At 45.2% G+C, this 21,443-nt stretch overlaps 1 protein-coding gene across 1 annotated transcript in view; it reads left to right on the top strand.

The window, feature by feature from the left end:
- The first annotated feature begins 5,538 nt into the window (after positions 1-5,538).
- The window catches only part of LOC136136933 (maestro heat-like repeat family member 5), a 33,271-nt gene continuing 17,366 nt past the window's right edge, over positions 5,539-21,443 (top strand). The window contains 8 exon segments of the mRNA XM_065895157.1: positions 5,539-5,836; positions 6,947-7,060; positions 7,063-7,091; positions 8,269-8,536; positions 10,053-10,105; positions 14,362-14,508; positions 15,068-15,190; positions 15,961-16,040. Coding sequence (XP_065751229.1) covers positions 5,539-5,836; positions 6,947-7,060; positions 7,063-7,091; positions 8,269-8,536; positions 10,053-10,105; positions 14,362-14,508; positions 15,068-15,190; positions 15,961-16,040 — 1,112 coding nt within the window.

Genomic DNA, 21,443 nt, shown 5'->3' with positions numbered 1-21,443 from the left:
GGACACGTTGGGGACCCAGAGACAGCCAGCACATCCCCAGGGAAACTTGCGAAGGCAAACGACCAGGGGTTAGTCAGTGGTGCCACCAGGTTTCCAAGGAGCTCAGGGAGAGCCAAGGAGGGCCATCAGTCAGCGAGGGAGCCAGGAGACACACCTGGTAAGAGCTAGGATGCTCTTACCAAGTCAGGAAGGCTGAAGGCTGACTTCACGTGGGCGTCACAAAGGGACAAGGAGGAAGGACACATGCTCTGGGCAGAGGGGAGAGCAAAGTCCCATGGTCAGCTGGAGAGGGCTCGGGCAGCTAATCCTGGTGTGGAGGCTGCAGGGGACAGACCACCAGGAACCTAGCGAGGTGGGAGGGCTGTCCCAGGGCTGTACCTAGAAGATGCAGGCAGGGCTGATGGCTGCTTTGGACACATCGCTCTACCATTCATTCCACAAACATTTGCTGAGCCCCTGCTAAGCATACCAGGCACTATTCCAGGCATGGGGGACACAGCTGGAAACAAGACATGAAGAGCCCTGCCTCCTGGTTTACGTTCCAGTGGGGGAGACAGTCAATAAACCAGAGACATGGTACAGTGAGTTATATGATGCTACAAGGTGAAAAGGGATACGGAAAGAAATTGACAAGTTTAGGGGGTAGAGAGTGCAGGGTGAGGGTCAGATTTTAAAGAAGTTCATCAAGAAAGAAACAATTGAGCAAAGACTTGAAGGAGGTGTTAGACTGAGCCGAGCAACTCTGAAGGAAGGACGTTCCCCAGACCAAAGGAACAGCCAGTGCAAATGTCCTGAGACAGAAGTGTGCCTGGTGGGTTGCAGAGCCTCGGGAGCTCACTGTACCTGGGGTGGACGGGGTTAGCAAGAAAGAGCAGAAGGAAGTGAGGTGGAGGGGTCCTATTTGTTCTTATTTCTTTGGTTCTTATTTTTTTTTTGTTTTTCTTTTTACTTACAGTATTTCTTTTTTATTTACATACATTCGTTTCTTGTTATTGCTAAGTAGTATTTCTGCAAATGTAACACAGTTTGTTTATGCATTCACCAGTTGGAGGACACTTGGGGTTTGAGGTTATTATAAAGCCACTCTAAACATTCGTGTACAGATTTTTGTGCGAAGTTGTCATTTCACTTGAGTAAATGTCTAGGAGTAGAATAGCTGATTTGGATGGCAAATGTAGGTATCACTTTCTAAGAAAGTACCAAACTACTTTCCACACTGGCCGTACCATTTTGCATTTTCACTGGCGATGATGGAGACTCCAGTTACTCTGCATCCTCACCAGCACTTGGTATTTTCTGATTTTTCTTATTTTATCCATTCTAGTAGATGTGTATTGATATCCCACTGTGGTTTTAATTGGTTTCCCTCATGGGCAATGATGTTGAGCCATTCTTACGGGCTTATTTGCCATCTGCTTTTTTCCTTTAGTGGAATGTTTATTTGAATTTTTTGCCTGTATTTTCTTAGGTTGTTTGTGTTTTGTTTTGTTTTGTTTTGTGAGTTATTTGTATATATCAGATATAGTCTTTTATCAGATATGTGATCTGCAAATACTTCCTCCAAGTCCGAAGCTTATCATTTCATTTTTTTATAGCTGCCTTTTGAAAAGCAGACGTTCTTAATTTTGATGAATTTATTTACCAATTTTTTATTTTATGGATAGTGCTTTTGATGTCATATACAACATATCTTTGTCCAACTCAAGGTCACGAAGTTTTCCTCCTATATTTTCTTCTAGAAGTTTTAGAATTGTAGGTTTTACTTTAAGGTCTATGATCCATTTTGAGTTAATTTAGGTATGTAGTGAAGTATAAATTGGGATTTTTTTTTTAACGTGTATATCCAATTATTGCAACACCATTTGTTGAATAGACTATCCTTTCTTAATTGAATTGCTTTTGTGCCTTTATCAAAATACATGTGGGTCTTTTTCTAGACTCTATGCTTTGTTCTATTTATTTATATTTCTGTGCTTTCATCAGTACCACACTGTCTTGATTACTATAGCTTTATAATAAATCTTCAAATCAGTAGTGTGGGTCCTCCAATTTTGTTCTTCCTCAAAATTGTTTTGGCTATCATCTTCATTCCTTTACTTTTCCATATACATTTTCAAAACAACTTGTTGGTTACTACAAAAAAATTCTTCTGGGATTTTGACTGGAATTGCATTGAATATTTAGATAAATTTAGAGAAAACAGACATCTTAACAATATTGAATCTTCCAATCTGTGAACATGGTATGTCTCTTCACTTATGAAAGTCTTAACTTCTTTCATCAATATTTTATATTTTACAGTATATAGATCTTGCAATTATTTGATAGATTTATCCCTAAATATCTCATGACTTTTAGTGCTATTGTATATAGTACCTTTTTAATTTTAATTCCCAATTGTTCATTGCTAGGTATATAGAAACATGACTGATTTTTGTATGCTGACTTTATATTTGCAAATTGCTGAATTCACTTTTTAGTTCCAGTAGGGTTTTTTTTAGATTCTTTGGAGTTTTCTATTTAGATAATACCGTCCTCTACAAATATGGATACTTCCTTTCCAGTCTGCAAGCCTTTAATTTCTTTTCTTACCATTTTCTATTGACTAAGCCCTCAGTACAATGTCAAATAGGAATAGTGAGAGCAGACATCCTCACCTCAGCCCAATTATATGGGGAAAACAGTATCTTTCACTATTAAGTATGATATCAGCTGTAAGATTTTTGTAAGTACTCTATCAGATTGTGGATGTTCTCTTACTTCCTGCTTTTATTGTGAATGGATGTTAAATTTTGTCAAATACTTTCTCTGCATCTATTGAGATGGTTATATGATTTTCTTCTTTAGTCTGCCAATACAGTGAATTACATTGATTGATTTTCTTTTCTTTGGCCATGCCACGTGGCATGTGGGGTCTTAGTTCCATGATCATGGGTTGAACCTGTGCCCCCTGCAGTGGAAGCATGGAGTCTTAACCACTCCACACCAGAGAAGTCCCCACATTGATTGATTTTCAAATGTTCAACCAGCCTTGTATTCCTCAGATAAATAATGCTAGAAGTTTATCAAATGTTTTCATCATGGGCTTCCCTGGTGGCGCAGTGGTTGAGAGTCCGCCTACCGATGCAGGGGACACGGGTTCATGCCCCAGTCTGGGAAGATCCCACATGCCACGGAACGGCTGGGCCCGTGAGCCATGGCCGCTGAGCCTGCGCGTCCGGAGCCTGTGCTCCGCAACGGGAGAGGCCACAACAGTGAGAGGCCCGCGTACCAGAAAGAAAAAAAAAAATGTTTTCATCATTTCAAAGAACCAGCTTTTGGTTTCATTGATTTTCTCTATTGTTTTTCTGTTTTCGATTTCATTTCTGTTCTACTTTTTATTTTCTTGTGTTAGCTTTAATATGCCCTTCTATTCCTAGTTTTTAAGATGGAAGCTTAGGTCATTGATTCCAAACCTTTATTCCTTTCTAGTACTATAAATTTTAACGTTACAAATTTCCCTCTAAGCACTGCTTTAGCTGCACCCCATGCATTTTGATATGTTGTGTTTTTATTTTCCTTCAGTTCAAAATCCTTTTTACTTTCTCTTTTGATTTCTTCTTGGCCTGTGCCTTATTTTAAAATATGTTATTTAGTTTCCAAATGCTTGGGGATTTCCCATCTCTCTTTCTATTATTGGTTTCTATTTTACCAACTTGCAATTTGTTTTCTCTTTGTCCCATCTCTTCTTTGTTCTATTTTTCTTTTCTATTTTAAAATGTTGCTCCACTGTCACTTTGCACTGTTTCTGACAAGAACTAATTCTTAATCTTATGGCTCTCATTCTTATCTTTATACCTTTGTATAAAATGTGTCTTTTTTTCCTCTGGCTGTTTTTAAGGTTTCCTCTTTATTTCAATGTAACTTAGTTTTCTTCATGTTTCTTTTCCTTGTGGTTCACTGAGTTTCCTGGATCTGTGGGTTTATGGTTTTCATTAACTTGAAAACTTCAGATATTATTGCTTCAAATATTTCTCTGTCCTCTTTTCTTCTCCTGTAAGGACTCAAATAGGCCCTTTGTAGTTGTCCCACAGCTCACTGATGCTGTGTTCCTTTTTTTTTTTTTTTCAATCTTTTTTCTATTAGGGTTACATTTTTGGATAGTTTCTGTTGTGTCTTCAAGTTCACTAATTTTTGCATCTATGGTGTCTAATCTGCTGTTAAACTCATTCTGTGTATTCTTAATCTTAAGCATTGTGTTTTTCATCTTTTTAATATTTTCCACATCTTTCCTTAGTGTGCTTATGTTTTAACCTACCATGTTGAAAATATGGAATATAACTATATTAATATTTCATGCCTTTGCCTACTAATTCTCTCATTTGTGTCATTTATGTGTTGTTTTTGATCTGCTGATTTTTCTCCTCATAATGGGTCATATTTTCTTGCTGCTTCTGCATGCCTGGTAATGTTCTATTCAATGCTAGGCATTGTGAATTGTACCTTTTCAGGTGCTGGATATTCCTGTACTTTATAAATATTCTTGAGCTTTGTTCTGGCATATAACTAAATTATTGAAAAGCAATTTGGTCCTTTTGAGGCATTCCTTTAAGCTTTATAAGGGCAGGCCAAAGCATTCTTGTCTAGGGCTGAACTTTTTCCCCACTATTGAGGTGATACCATTCATAGTACTCTGACCAATGCCCAATGAATTACAAGGTTTTCCACTCCGGCTGATGAAAACAGGAGCTACTCTCAGACTGTGTAAACTCCAAGAATTGTTTCCTCTGCTCCTGCAGGTGCTTTCTTTTCACACGTGTACTGATCAGCATGCAGAGAAAGACTTGGGGGGCAGGGGGTGCTCTGAAAATGTCCAGAGCTCACAGTCCCTCCCCATGCAGCTCTCTGCTATTATTCTTCCCTGCAAACTCCGGCCACTTTGGCCTCCCCAAACTTCCACCTCTATTTCCTCAACTCAAGTAGACCCCTAGGTTTTCTTGGGCTCTCCCCCACTGCACTGCAAATTAGAAAGTTTGCAGGCAGCAAGCTGCAGCAACTTGGAGCCAGCCTCGTTGGTTTTCCATCCATCAGGAATCATTGTCCTGCCCTGCTTTCTGCCTAATATCTGTTATTCATGGTTTTGTATATTTTTTCCAGTTTTCCAGTTATGTAAGGCAGGAGGGTGAATCTTGTCCTTGTGGCTCCATTTGGATGGAAGCACCAGTGTCATCTTCATCATTCTTAGGACTTTGGGTTTTTCTCTGAGTGCAGAGGGAAACCATGGGAGGATTCTGAGTGACTTTATCTGACACACATTTCATAGTTCAATATTAAGAGGGCTTGGTCCTCTTAATATTAGTATTAAGAGCGGTTGCCATACCCTGAGCCCTCTAATTCCTGCCAGCCATGTCTGTCCCACCAACACTTGCTGGGAAACAAGGCCCCACCAGGCCCACAGGTGATGCTGCCCATTCAACCGTGTCCCTTGGGCCTCCAGACCCATGCCCTCCTCCCAGGATTCAGTCAGTCTATTAAACAGAAGGGTGGGTGCATGGAAAAATGTTGCCAAGCCTGATCCAGACCAAGGTGGCTCTCGGCATCTACTGCACCTGCATCCATGAACGCACACAAGGGCACCCAGATGCATACACCCAGGAACCCCTTTTCTGTTTCAGAATCTCCGCCCACATCTCTGAATCCACGAAGAACCAGTCTTACATAAATGTGCCCCAGGATTCTGCCCCCAGGGACAGATGGATGCACCCCACCACCATCCTGCTCTGCAAGTCACAGAGCAACCAGGCCGCCCTGGTGCCCAAGGAACACAAGACATTGATGGAGGAAGCCTACAGCGCAGGTGACCACTGGCCCCGGGACTCAGGCAGGGCAGTCAGGTTCCAGCAGGCCCCCTCAGTCCCTCCACCCAAAGAAGTCCTGGTGACGAGGGCCAGAGGAAGTCCACTCTCTGGGACCTTGGGGTGTCAAGAAGTGTGGACATAGGCAGCTTTCAGCAGAGACTCCTGCCCATCCTCCTTGGCCTTTTCAAGTCTCCTGAGGCACCATCCAAAATGCCTTCCCTCACCCATCACCCTCCACTCTCCTCCAGCACCTTTCACACCTTAGAACCTCAGCTTACCCCTGGCCCTCTCACTGGAATGCTTTTCCCCTCATTCAAAGGATGACTTGCCCTCATCCTTCTAGGCCAAGTTAAAGTGCCAGCTCCTCTGAGAAGACAGTCCCGACTCTCCACCTTAGTCAGGATTTATCACCCCTCCCCTCTCTGTGTGCCCAGGGCCTTTTATACAACTCCCCCAGAGAACTGAAGTCCACCAATACTGGGTAGGGCTCCCTTGGGCTGGAGGCTCCTTCAGAACAGAGCTGGGCCTTGACTCCCCTTTAAGCCGCACACACAGCCCTGTGACCACACAGTGAATGAACATCATTGAATGTTGGGTGACTGGATGGAGGATGAAAGGATGAAGGAATGAATAGATGGAGGGACAGAGGGATGGGTGGATGGATGGATAAATGGATGGATGGGTAGATGAATTTTTAAATGGATGAAGAGTGGGTAGATGGATGAATAGATGAATTTATGAGTGGATGGGTAGATAGATGGATACGTTTATTAATGGATGGATTGATGGATAGGTGGGTGATAGATGAATGGGTAAATGGATGCATGAAAAGGAGGATGAATCAGTGAATGGATGGAAATACGTATGGATGAACAAGGATGCATTCCCTGCTTGCTTTCTTGCTTCTCATCCTACCTTGAGCCCCGGAAGGACTGACAGAACAGTCAGGAGGCCCAGGATTTCCCAGTGTGTTCAGTTCCCAGTCCTCCCTTTCAGATCACTGTTTCCCATTCCCAGCCCTACCCTTTTGCTGCCCACCCAGCCCTGTTAGCACAATGTGACATTCCTACAGCACACCGATCCTCACACTTTCTTGCCATCTGCTTTAACCATCTGCTTCAAGACACTCCGGGACCTGAATAGTTCAGAACCCCTCCACCTGAAGTACGTCATCGAGAAAATCAAGAACGTGGCTCACGGGGACCCCAACCTGGTGCTGGAAACCATCATGACTACTTTGTAGACAACCTGGAGGTGGGAGCTGCTCGGGCCACTCAGGGCAGTCGTGGGGAGCAAGGGGAAGGGCTGGACCCCAAAGGGGGATCAAACCTTGGTTCCTCCAGACAGCAGCACCATGATTTGGGGCAAGTCAATCTCATGTGTCCAATGAGCCAAGGGGGAAGGGAGGAAAGTGGACGGATACGTGTGCACCATCCTCTGAACAGTCTCTCGATAAGATTATTATGATCCCCAGAGATGAGGAAACTGAGGCTTAGGGAAGGGAAATGATTTGCCTAAAGTCACAGGGGATGGATGGTTGGGTAGATGATTGGGGGAAAGCTCTGTCTGGCTTTTTAATGAATGAGTGAATAAAAGAATGAATGGAGGGGCTTCCCTGGTGGCTCAGCGGTTAAGAATCCGCCTGCCAGTGCAGGAGACACGGGTTCAAGCCCTGGTCCGGGAAGATCCCACATGCCACAGAGCAACTAAGCCCGTGAGCCATGGCCGCTGAGCCTGCACATCCAGAGCCTGTGCTCCGCAACGGGAGAGGCCACAACGGTGAGAGGCCCGCGTACCACAGAAAAAAAAGACTCCACCTGCCAGTGCAGGGGACACGCGTTTGAGCCCTGATCGGGGAAGATCCCACATGCTGCGGAGCAACTAAGCCCTTGCGCCACAAGTACTGAGCCTGCGCTCTAGAGCCCGCGAGCCACAACTACTGAGCCCACGTGGCACAACTACTGAAGCCCGCGTGCCCTAGAGCCCGTGCTCCACAACAAGAGAAGTCACCGCAACGAGGAGCCCTCGCACCACAACGAAGAGTAGCCCCCGCTCACCTCAACTAGAGAAAGCCCGCGCACAGCAACAAACACCCAACACAGACAAAAATAAATAAATAAAACAAATAAATAAATTTTAAAAATTTTATAAATGATATAACAATTTCATAGGATGATCAAACAGCATCACAGGGACCAGCGTCACGTGGGGAGAGACCAGAGACCCCCTCACTTTCAGATGCCACCAAATGCAGGGCTAGGGTTTGCATAGACAAGGGAAAGTGGGACCCGTAAGGCAGGCAGGAGGTACAGCACGAGCAAAGGCTCAGAAGCAAGAATGACAATGGGTCTTGGACCAGTCAGAGGACCGGGGATGCTGACAGGCACGTGCAGCTCTGAGCCTGAGATTGGACCTGATCTTCACCTGCCAGCTATGCATGTCGGCCTTCCTCGGTCTCAGTTTTCTATCGAAAAACTGGGTGGACGGTAGCCGCGCTGCCCACCAAACCAGACCACTCTTCCTTCCTGCCCGCACCCGGGAGCTGGAGCAGGGCTACCGGGACGCGGCCAGCAACGTGCTGGTGGCCACCTGCAGGCACTGTTGGCAGCTGGTGGCCCAGCACCTGGAGACCGAGGTCCTGTCGGGCGTCTTCCTGCACCGCAGCCTCCTCTACGTGATGGGCGTCCTGACCTCTAATGGTATGTCCCGTGCTCAGGGCCTGGGCTTGGCCACCCTCTGTCCCCAGGCCAGCAGGTGGAGGGGGAGGTCATGAGGAGAGAGCAGGAGGGGGCATGCAGGGCTGCTGATCCGTGGGACACACGCAGGCTGTGCAACAGTGAAGCATCCCCGTGCCGGAGGGCCATGGGCTATGGCCTGAGCACTCCCGCAGCCCACCTCCCCTCGGCCAGCCTGGGCCACTTCGGGACTCCCAGGGTAGGGCACCAGCGGCTAGCCGAGCTGCCCATCCCCACTAGCCTGTGCTCCTGCTGTCAGCATTTCGACAACAGGCCTGGACAGACTCGGGACGGAGCGAGGAAGCCCAGGAGGCAGGCCTGCCCTGCCACGTGGTCCTCTCCCCGGATCAATGGCAGACGGGGAGGCCAAGCTCACAGAGGCTGTGCGACGGGCCTGGGTCACCCAGCCGCACGTCCTGGGCCTGTGGGGTCCAGGTCTCTGTGTTTCCTCAGCAGCCGCTGCCTCTGAGCCACTGGAAGGACCGCCTGGATAGCAGGGGTCTCTGAGAACCCCCAGAGAGGACTTACAGGGAAGGGTCTTGCCAGCCTGAGGCTCAGCTAATGCAAGACAGCAAACACTGAGCGCCTGTCACGTGCCCGGCTCTGCCCTCAGGAGCTCACAGCCTCCCAGGCAGGCACGCGCCAACTCTCATCCCTCACTCATTCATCCATTCACAAGCATGAGCTGAGCTCACTTCTGCCCAGCGGGGGAGGTACCGGGCGGCCCTGGTGGCCATAAGGGAGGGCTTCCCGGAGCAGGCAGCCAAGTCTGAGCCATGCCTTGAGGGATGAGTAGGAGTTTGAGGAGGGAGTGGTGTGAGTACACCTCAGGGCCTTAGGGAGGAGCTGGTCAGCAGCCTCGGCGAGGGGTTGAGGTCACGGGGAGGAAAGGGGGGTGGCAGGCCCTGCTCTCTGCAAGGAAGCCGGCGGGGAGGCCTCAGAGGCCGTGCTTGGGAGAGTGGACTCTTGGCTCAGCTTTGCACCCTGTGCCTGGGGCTGGCAGGCTGGGTGGAGGTCCCTCTTTGCCTTGGGTGACTTCTGAAACCCCCAGAGCCATCCCTGAAGCAGCCGCTCCCCCTGAGGTTGGGTTTCCAAAGTTCCGTAAAAGCTTTGCAGCCTCCCAATGTGCCCCTCTCTGAGCCTCGTTTTCCCACCCTTGAGGGGACCCAAGTACATCCCAAGCAACCATGCCCAGAGGGAACCCTCCATTTACCATTGGTGAGCCTGAGGTCCAGAGAGGGAACGTGACCTACCTGAGGTCACACAGCAAGTGTGGCAGGGCCACAACTCCAGACCAGCTTTCTGGACCCTGAGCCCAAGTCCGGCTCGCCATCCTCCGAGCTCGCCTCCCCGATGGAGCCAGAATGGGCAGAGGCAGGACATCAGTCGTGTCCAAGGGATGGGGGAGATGGAGCCCAAGACCCGGTCCTGGCCATGGACATCAGGTCTGGCCTCCAGGGACCCGTCCTCCATCCCACAGAGGAAATCTTCAAGGAGAGAGGGAAGGCTTCCTGGGAAGAGCAGCTGGCCCAGGTAGGGAGGGAGCTCTGCCACAAGGCCTTCTGCCGGGATGATGGGGGATGGGAGGCACCCGCTCAGCCCTGGGAGGAGGGAGGAGATCAGGGAGGGAGGGGGAGGGAGGGGACAGAGGGGGAGGCAGGGCGAGGCTGTTACAGATGAGCAACAGGCTTGGAGGGGAGGGGACTTGACGACAGTCATGGGACTGGTCTCTGTGGAGTTGGGATTTGAACCTTGGTCTCTAGGCACCTGGCACAGAGTAAGTGTCCTTCCCACCCACCCTGGGGGCTGGATCTGTGACTGAGGGGCCCAGAGAGGATGCAGAGGCCAGATCTGAGACCAAGGGAGGAAAGAAGAGGTCGGCGTGGACTGAAGTTGCCACAGCGGAGGATGGGTGTCATGCTGGTCCATCTCCGACCACACACCACGTGAAGGCTTTGTGTGGCCGGGAAAAGGGACATGGGGCCCTGGCAGACCTGGGTTTAAGTCCAGATTCAACCAATCACAGCTGCATGTCGGGTGACCTACTTTGCCTCTCCGTACCTTAGTTTCCTCGTCTGTCAAATGGGGGTAAAATTACCAACCTCAAATGTTCATTGTGAGATGACAGGAAATAATCCACGTAGTGTTTGGCACTGTGCCAGACAGACAGGAAGCCCTCACTCCCTACATTAGTTATTATCATCATATAGCAGCAGCAGAATAGTAGCAATTAAATGGCATTTAGTGGAAATAACACCAGCAGCAGCAGCAGTACAAGTACTTAATAGAAAAATGAGACAGAAAATCACAAGGACACAGAAGACTTGAACAACGTAATTAACCAAATTGATCTAATTGATGTTCCTTTCAAATGTAAATAGAACATTCACCAAGATAGATCATTTGCTGGGCCATATATCAAGTTTCAATAAATTTAAAAGGACTGAAATCAAACAGAGTACATTCTCTGCCCAGAACATCAATTACAGAAGGATAGCAAAAATACATCTGGAAAAATTCCAAATATTTGGAAGTTAGACCACACTCTTAGATACTCCGTAGGTCAAAGAAGAAATCACAAAGGAAATTAAAAAATACTTTGAACTGAATGATAAGTAAAACACAATATGAAATTTTGAAAATCTGTGGGGTTCAACAAAAAACAATGCTTAGAAGAAAGTTATATTTTTAATGCCTATATTAGAAAAGAAAAAAGTGTATAAAATCTATTTCCTAAACCTCCATTTTAAGAAACTATCTCCGAAAGTGCAAATTAAGCCCAAAGTAAGTAGAGGGAAGAAAATAATAAAAAGTAGAGTAAAAATCAAAGAAATTTTTTAAACGGACAAGCAGTAGAGAGTGAATAAAACCAAAAGCAGGTTATTCAGAAAGATTGATACAATGATAATCTCCTTGATAGGCTGATCAAGAAAATAAAAAATATTCAGTAACAGCAAAGAAAGAATATCACTGCACATCCTTTAATATGGGATGGTAATAAAATACGATTCCAATAAATTAGGCAATTTCGATTGAATAGACTAACTCCTTAGAAAACACAAACTACCAAACTGACGCGAGAAGAAACAGAAAGTCTGAGAAGTCCTGTATTAAAGAAACTGGAATCATATTTTATAAACCTTCCCACAAAGAAAACTCCAGGCCCAGATACTTTTCTGGTTAATTTTCTATCACAAGTTAAGGCAGAAGTAATACCAATTCTATCCAAATTCTCTCAGGAAATAGAGGAAGAAGAAACACTTCCAAAATGTTTTCATAAGGCCAGCACAACTCTGACACCAAAGCCAGACAAAGACATTACAACAAAACTACAGAGCAATATCCTTCATGAAGATGGACTCAAAAGTCTTTAACAAAATATTAGCAAAATAAATCCGGCAATATACAAAAAGTCCACACATGTTCAGCACATGAAATTTCTCAGATCCCAGTCCTTTGGGGCTTTTAACGGAGGCTTCGTTAATAGGCACGATTAATGAAATCACTGGCCACTGGGGATTAAAGTCAATCTCTAGCCCCTCTCCCCTCTCTGAAAGTTGAGGAGTGAATGAAAGTTCCAACCCTCTAACCATGATTGGTTCCCCTGGCAACTTGCCCCCATCCTGTGGTTACCTAAGGGCTTTCCAAAAGTGGAACCGGGCTTGTTACGAACAACAAAAGACACCTTTACTGCTCTAATCACTTAGGAAAGGGTTTTAGAAGTTCTGTGCCAGATGAAAATAGAGATGAAGACCAAATATATATTTTTATTACAAATCACAATATCACAAAGAGAAAGGCTCTCAACAAAGTAGGAATAGGAGGAAACTGACATCTATGAAAACCCTACAACTAACATACCTAGTGACAAATAAATGGACACCTTCCTGCTAAGATCAGAATAAGGCAAAGATGTCCACCCTCTCCACTTCTGGTCAACGTTGCACTGAAGTCCTAACCAATGCCGTAAGGTAAGAGGAACGGGAACACAGACACAGATTGCAATGGAAAATGTAAAACCATCTTTCTTTGCAGACAACATAATTGCATACACAGAAAATCTCACAAAAGTTTTTTTTTTTAATGCTAAAACTATTAATTACTAATAATTGAATTTAGCTAGATCTCAGGATACAAAATCAATATGCAAATGTCAATTGAATTTCTATATACTAACAACGGACAATTGGAAAGTAAGGTTTAAAAACACAATGACACAGCCACATGAAAAACATAAAAGACTCAGATAAATTTAACAAAATATGTGCAAGACCTTTACAAACATTGCAGAAAGAAATTAAAGAAAACCTAAATAAATGGAGCTATATGATCATGGATAACAGGAGTCAATAATGTTAAGATGTCAATTCTCCCAAAATTGATTTATAGATTCAATGCGATGCCAATCAAAATCCTAACTAACTTTATTATAAAATTAAACATAATCTATAAGTTAAAAATTTATATGGAAATTTCAAAGGACCTAGAATAGCCAAAACAATCTTGAAAAAGAACAATTACACTACCTGATTTCAAGATTTCCTATATAGCTATAGTCCACAAGACAGTGAGAACTGACAGAGATTAAACAAATAAATCAATGGAACAGAATAGAAACTCCAATATAAAACCACACTTATATGGTCGATTAATTTCTTTTACGATGGTACCAAAGCAATTCAATGGGGAGTCTTTTGAACAAATGGTTTTACAACAATTGCGTATCTAGGGGGAAAAAGGAACTTTAATGCCTGTCTCTAACCATTCACAAATACTAATTTTGAGATGGACCCAAGGCCTAAATATAAAAAAACGAAAACACTTCTAGAAGAAAACACAGGAGACAATCTCGCCAACCTTGGGGTAGGTAAATATTTCTTAGGACCCAGAAAGCACTTATCATAAAAAGAAAAAAAAATAGATTAATTAGATTTCATCTAAATTAAAGCTTCTGCTCATCAAACAATACTATGAGGAAAGTGAAAAAAGGGAAGCCACAGACATGGAGAAAATATTCACAAGACATATATCTGACAAGGGACTGTATTCGGAATACATGAAGAACTCTTACAAAATCAGGGAGAAAAAGACAAACAGACCAACTGCAAAAGTGAATAAAAGATTTAAATAGGTATGTCACAAAGGAAGGCGTATGAATGACCAAAAGCCAAAGAAACAACAGTCAACATCTTGAATCCTCAGTGAAATGTCAATTAAAACCCGGGAGCTGCCACTACCCACCTAGGACAGAGCTCAAAGGAAAGAGAAAGACTCGACCAAATGCTGGCGGGGAAACTCACACTGCTGGTGGGATGGTGAAACCTCCTTGGAAAATCGACATTGTCTTAGACAGTTATGACTCACCAGTTCCACTTTTAGGTATTAACCCCAGAGGCATGAAACATTCGTACACAAAATTACACATACAGGCATGTTCCCGGCAGCCTTACTCATAAGAGCCTCAAACTGGAAACAACCTGTACTAGGCAGACTCATTCCCTCCCAAAGATCCACCTGAGGAAACTGGAGAAAGAAGAGCGAGTTAAACTGAATTGGGAGAGTGGGATGGACATATATACACATATGTATAAAATAGCTAACTAATAAGGACCTGTTATATAAAAAATAAATTAATTTTTTTTAAGAAAACTGAAACCAAGCAGCAGAAATGAAATAATAAAATTCAGAGCAGAAATAGAGAAGTGAACTTGAGAATGCATGCAAAAATGCGGACGAGGACTTCCCTGGTGGCACAGTGGTTAAGAATGCGCCTGCTGTTCTGTGCCCAGAACTCGGAGGACATGAGGTGGAGGTGGGCGAGCATCACCTTCCCCCTGGCCTGTGGCCAGAGGGCGGACGAGGACAAGGCCCGCATCCTCCCATGGGTGGACAACGTCTTCTCACGGATGATTTTCTTCTTCCACTACAACTCCTGCGTGTGACCCCCCGCGGCCCCCGGAGCCCGCCAGAACCGGGGTCTGAGAATTCCAGACCTTCCAGGGCCTTGAAGCCCACCTCCCCACTCCCCCCCCACACCCTGGGCTCCTACTCCATCGTTCCCACCTAAGGCTTCATGGGCTTTCGTGAGGACCCCCTCCCTCCACCGCCCCCCTTAAAGAAAACCCTGGGCTCTCACTCGGGGGAATTGGAAGTCCGGGTGACTGCCCATCACAGCCTGTGATGACGGTCCCCTGACTCTGCACCCTGCACCAGGGGCTTCCACCCTGGTAACTCTGAGGGGCTATGCAGCCCTGTGAGACCACCGCACACTTGAGGCCTTTGGGCCTGGCGTGGCCACACGTCACGAGAAGCTGAACACTGAGCTTCTTACAGGCAATCATCCACGTGTTCGCATTGTTAAACAAAAGCACCGGTTCCCGCGTCAAAAAAACACCCAGCTACGTGGCCCCAGAGCCGGAGGCCCTGCTGCCACATGTGACCACGGCTCTCCTGCCCCTCAGGTGTTCCCACGCCCCGCCCCCGCCCCCTTGCCAGGACGAAACCCTGAAGCAGAGCTTCCTCACGGCCATCCTCATGCTGGTGGGGGCTGTCAGCCGCAACGAGGGCGCCCAAAGCTACGAGCTCTCCCGGGTCTCTGAGCTCTTCGAGTGTCTGATGGTGAGTGCAAGGTCCTGGGGCAGAGGAAGGGCTTCCCGGGACAGAGGGGGCACCTCCCTCAGAGCAGCAACATTCATGAGAGGCACCCACTGGAAAAGGTTGGGCTGATTGGATTTCTAGAGCGTGTACAAGCCCCTCACAGGCTTTCACACCTGGAAGCACATCCATGGCCCCCACATGACGTCGTTCCTACAGGGACCCTGAGCTGGCCAGTTACGTGCACTGCACAGCCGATGTGGCTGAGACCCAGAAAGGTCAGCACCATCCATTCTGCTAATACTGACCTAGCTCACACCACTAGTTACTAGAGATTTGGGCCTCACGGAATCCCTGGGGTAGTGGAGGAAACACAAAAGTGATGGACGATTATATAGTGATAATAAAAATACTAACAGTTCTCATTTACTGAGCCCCTGCCGTGACTCAGACACTCTGCCTCTCCTTCCTTGCTTCATGTGTAACACGAGGGCAACAGCATCATGGTTTCTGTGAATAAAAGAAGCTCAGGGCAGTTGGGAGACTTGCCCAAGGTCATGCAACTCGTATGGGGGTAGCCAGGATTCAGACATGACCTGTCTATTCTAAAGTCTATGCTCTAGAGTTCTAAGTGGGGGCCACAGAGACCCGCCTGGGTAGGTGAGGATCTAGGGCATAATCCTGTGGGTCACAGGGGTGCTGGGCACCAAGGTCTTTAGGCAGGGTTGAGACTTGGTGGCGGAAGTGAGGTAGGCCCAGGCGTGAGTGACTCAGCCTTCACCTGGGATTTCCAGCTTCTGATGGAGAAGGAGCCCCAGGACATGCTGTGCACGTCGACCCACCAACAGGCCATCCACATCATCTCCAGCCTCTGGTAGGCTCCCCAACCCCACACAGGACCTCGCTCAGCATCAAACAGCAACCTCACAGCTCAGGCTTGGTACCAGCGGGACAGTGACGGGGGAGAGATCAGACAGCAACACCCTACTGGGCAGGGCTAGGGACCTGAGCCAGTGCAGGCCACAGTAGGTAGGGGGTGGGCAGCTTATGGAGGCCAGAGCCACTGGGGCACAGCCACTCTCCAGAGTGAGCTGACCCACCCAGACACTCAAGGTCAGAGCAGTTATTCGTGGTAACACCCCAGATTCTATGGGCACTTGAAAAGGTGTTTTTTTCTATTATCAGGTGTAGGACTTGCTATATACCTGTAAGATTTACTTTACTGATTGTGTTGTTTAGGTCTTCTACCTCCTCACTTAATTTGTGTCCATTTGATCTGTCTTGTACCGAGAATGGTGTGTTAATGTCTCCTATTATTAATGTGTTTCTATCTATGTATCCTTCCATCTCCTGTAGTTTTTACTTCATAAGGTTTTTACTTCATAAGGTTCATAATGTTATATGGTGCACATATTCATAAGTGTTATATCTTCTTTACGAATTGTGACTGCCAGCATTAAAAAGTGCCCTGCCTTGTCACATTTAATGCTTTGAGGGCTTGAACTTTCTTATCAGGATCACTGCCTCTTCTCTCCTATTTTTTCCCATTTGCCCAGTATGGATTTGCCCATGCTTTTATTTTAACATTTCAGAATCCATTTGCTTTAGGTATCATCCTATATATAGCATATAGTTTGGTCTTGATCTGTAATCCAAATTGAAAATCTTTTTATTTTAATAGGTGAGTTAAGTCCATTCACATTTATCAATATGACTGATATGCTGAATCTCAACTCTGTCATAATATTTTGTAATTGCATGTGTTTTATTTGCTGGGTTTTTTTTCTATGACGTGTATTCTTTGATCTTTAGTTGTTTTTTTAATTTAGGAAGGGTTGTATTTTTGTTCTAGCTGCTACGTTTGTACTCCTAACCGATTTTAATGCCCTTAGTCCCTTGTTTTCTTATTTAACCTTTTAATATCTGGTTTACCCATTTTTATTGATATCCTTAAACTCCCATCCATTGCCCATATAACAACCAGTGAGATTATTCGTCCCTTCTCCTTCTATGTTTTCATTTGCACACTTCAAAATTTGCAGTGTAGTCATCCACCTTCCTCCTTACATTTGTTTTGAGCGAGTACACACACTCACCCTAAGTCCCTTTGCCAAAGATTTCTAGTCATCTCTTAGCTTGACAAAGCTCATCCTCTGACAGATTCCTCAAGAAGGTTCATGGATTCAGAACACCCTAGGTTCTTTTATGAAGGACAGCTATCCTACTTCCCAGACCAGGGATTAAACCCGTGTCCCCTGCATTGGGAACACAGAGTGTTAACCACTGGACTGCCAGGGAAGTCTCTAAGTATTTTTTAAATGCTGCTCAATTGTTGCCTTGCTTTGTTTTTGAAAAGTCTGATGAAAAAAAATTTTTTTTTTTTGCCTTTGTAAGTTATTTGATCTTTTTTTTTTTTTTTTTTTTTTTTTTTTTTTTTTTTTTTTTTTTTTTATGCGTTACGCGGGCCTCTCACTGTTGTGGCCTCTCCCGTTGCGGAGGACAGGCTCCGGACGCGCAGGCTCAGCGGCCATGGCTCACGGGCCCAGCCGCTCCGCGGCATGTGGGATCTTCCCAGACCGGGGCACGAACCCGTGTCCCCTGCATCGGCAGGCGGACTCTCAACCACTGCGCCACCAGGGAAGCCCTATTTGATCTTTTTGTCTGGAGACCTTGGAACTTTTTTCTTTACCTTTGAGATATAACAATTTTACTAAGAAATGTCTCAGAATTGATCATTCTGTGTTAATTTTCCCAGGTACCCGGTGAGTCTTTTGAATATGTAGATTTAAGTCTTTTGTTGTTATTGTTTCTGGAAAGTTCTCTGGGTTGTAATTTTTTTCTTCCAGCTTTATTGAGACATAATTGGACATACAGCACTGGATAAGTCTAAGGTGTACAACAGAATGATTTGACTTTACATAGATCATGAAATGATGACCACAGTAAGTTTAGCAAGCATTCACCATGGCATGTAGATACAAAATAAAAGAAAAAGAAATTTTTTTCCTTGTGATGAGAACTCAGGATTCACTCTCTTAACAAGTTTCATATATAACGCGCAGCAGTGTTCATTCTATTAATCACGGTGTACATTACATCCCTAGTACTTCTTTATCTTATGACTGAAAGTTTATACCTTTTGACCACCTCCATCTAATTCCCCCTCCCCCAACCCCTACCTCTGGTAGCCACAAATCTGGTCTCTCTTTCTATGAGTTTGTTTGTTTGTTTGTTTTGAAGTATAATTGACCTGCAACACTGTGTTAGTTCCTGGTGCACAAAATAGTGATTCTATATTTCTATACATTTCAAAATGATCACCATGATAAGTCTAGTTACCATATGTCACCACACAAAAATATTACATTATTATTGACTGTGTTCCCAACACTGTATGTTTCATCCCTGTGATTTATTTATTTTGTAACTGGACGTTTGTACCTCTTTATCTCCCCCACCTATTTCTCTCTTGGTTATAGTTTTAAATAGTAGTGCTGTTCCATTGTTGTTTTTCTTCTTCAGAGACTCCAGTAATTCAAATGCTAGTCTTTCCTTGCCTGTCTTCCATTTCTCCTACTTTCTCTGTGACCGTTTTTACTTCTCTTAAATTCATCTTTATTCTCTTGGTGGTCTTTCTACTTTTCCTCAATGCCCCTTTCTAATTTTCATTTGAGTCTTCTCTCTCTTGAGCACCTTGAATTCTTTTTTTCACATCTGAATTCAATCAACTCCCTTTTCCTTTCTTACTAGAGGCTTTTTTTTTTTTTTGGTCCTTTTTGAATTTATAATTCAAGGTGGTTTTTCATATCTTTAAAGGCTTGCTTGAGTTTATTGGCCTGCATGTGGGGTGTTGTCTTACACTTTTATCTGAATCATGGTTGTTTTCCAGAGGAGGAATTTTCTCATTGGATGTGTGCTTTTTTTTTTTTCTGCCGTACGCGGCCCTCTCACTCTTGTGGCCTCTCCCGTTGGGGAGCACAGGCTCCGGACGCGCAGGCTCAGCGGCCATGGCTCACGGGCCCAGCTGCTCCACGGCATGTGGGATCTTCCCGGACTGGGGCACGAACCCGTGTCCACTGCATTGGCAGGCGGACTCTCAACCACTGAGCCACCAGGGAAGCCCTGGATGTGTGCTTTTGTTTTCCAGGAGTTTTTGCAGTAACTCTATGGGTCTATTAATTTTTCTCCTGTTTATATACAACACTATTAGACTGTTTTGTAGAATTTCAAGTTCAATGGCACCCTCTTCTGTCAGTATACCAAAGTCCAGGTAACTTAGCAGATTTTTAGTTTTGGTGGTAGGTGAAAGGATTATGTATCCTCCAGTATGGGGTGTCCTTTTTCCCTTGTAGGACCTTAAATTTTTCCTTTTTGTGCCATTACCTTTCACCAACCAATTTCAAAGCGTACTTCTTTCTTTTTTGCCCCTTTTTTCTCCCCAAAGCTGTGTGTGTTGAATGCCGCCCTTCAAATGAACATTCTTTTCAGTCCCTTTCTTGTGGTCAGTGCTCTGGTTTAGTTGGTGTCTTTCTTCTTTATTGTTTCATATTTTCAGACTTAAGATGGACTTTGTCTTCCTGAAGGCGATTTAGATAAATTCTGAGCCCTGTTGCCAGGTCCTGTCTCCTCTCCTCTCCATAGTTTCTCTCATCCTCCTTTTATCTGCCACAGAGCCTCATGGTGGAACAGGGGTGGGGTGGGAGTGTGAGAGACTGCAGGCCGGGGCTGGCATAGCTCTCTTCTGCTTATACTGTGTTGAAGTCTGGGTGTTCTCTGAGGTCACATTGTGTGGTTTTACTTTTCTCTTCTTCCTGCTGTGTTGTTTTTCAAGGAAATTTTGAGAGGTTGCGGGGGGGGGGGGGCGGGGACCCAGGCAGCCACCGTTGTCCTCAGCTGCCCAGGTCTATAGTTCAGTTTTATCTGTATGGGAATTTATACCTTATTTCCTCAGTTCTAAGAAGCACATTTTCCACACATCAACATCTATGAAGTAGGAGCACATTTTACATTGATGGTGCCTTACGCCTGGAATGATGTAGGGTTCTCAGTCCCCTGGGGGCAGTCTCACCCTGAGACCGCTTCAAATGTAAAAGTCTCTGCTGGAGGGTGTTTGGTGGGGGGCACAATGGGGGTGCGATTCAGACCCCAAGGTAGGTTTTGTGGTTTGGATTCAGGAGCGCCATCCTCCTTCCCCACGGTGTGCTCAGTGAGCACCGGTTTTCTTGCTGTTCTTTCTGCAAGGCGGGGGTTTTATTTCCTTTTGTTTTGCTTTACCACATTTACACTGTACACACAGCCCTTGGGGTCCAACCTTTTTGGTGGGGCCCCTGTTAGACTCCCATCTTGGATACCTTTTCGTTCTTAGTTGTGCGTGAAATAATGGTGGCGTGTCCTAAAATATAAACAGAATTGTGTGATATGAGCCCTCCCAGTATTCTTTCGTTATCTGGCTTTTTCCCTCAACATCTTGTGCTTAAGCCTCCTCCCGATATGTTCCACAGAGCTGGAGTTCATTCATTTTGGTTGCTGTGTAGGATCCCATCCTATGAACACCAGTTACCCTTCTTACTATGGATGGACATTTGGGTTTAGGTCTGTGGTTAACGCTGCTGTGAATGTGGTCATACATGTGCTCTGAGGCACATCTGCATTCAGTTTCCATAGTGTAGGCGTGGCACCAACACCAACATATGACGCAAAATGTTTCTAAAGTACTTAAACCGCCTCTCATTCCCACAGTATTTTTTAGAGTTCCTGTTGCTCTACATCTTCACGAACACTTAACATCAACTTTCTAGTCAACCATCAAAATTTTAGCCAATCTTGTGGGTAGTATTAATCATATTTCCATGTTAATTTTCACTTTGCTGATTAAATAAGGAGGTTGTACATCTTTTCATGCCCTTTTTGGCCATTGGAACGGCGTCTTTGGTGATGCCTATTCAAGTATCCTGCACATTTTTCTGTTGGGTCGTCCCTCCTTTTCTTATCGATTTCTAGGAATTCTTTACGTACAGTAATCTGGATACAAGGTCTCAGCTGATTCTATGTTAAATATCTTCTCCCACTTTGCAGCTTTCCTTTCGCTCCCTTACTAGGTCCTTTGATGAAAAGGAGTTCCAAGTTCCATCATTCATTCTCAGACATTACCTTATAAAAATCCTAGAGTGTGCCTTTCTCATTCAGCCCTCCAACCACCCACATCACGGAGGCGCTAATCGGGCTCCAGTTTCTTCTAAACGTCCAGCATCCTTTATCGAGTTCCCCACCCTGTTCT

This window comes from Phocoena phocoena, chromosome 17 (genome assembly GCF_963924675.1).
Source record: "Phocoena phocoena chromosome 17, mPhoPho1.1, whole genome shotgun sequence".
In the NCBI taxonomy this organism is placed as follows: Eukaryota; Metazoa; Chordata; class Mammalia; order Artiodactyla; family Phocoenidae; genus Phocoena; species Phocoena phocoena.
This window is presented reverse-complemented; position numbering and strand designations above follow the sequence as displayed.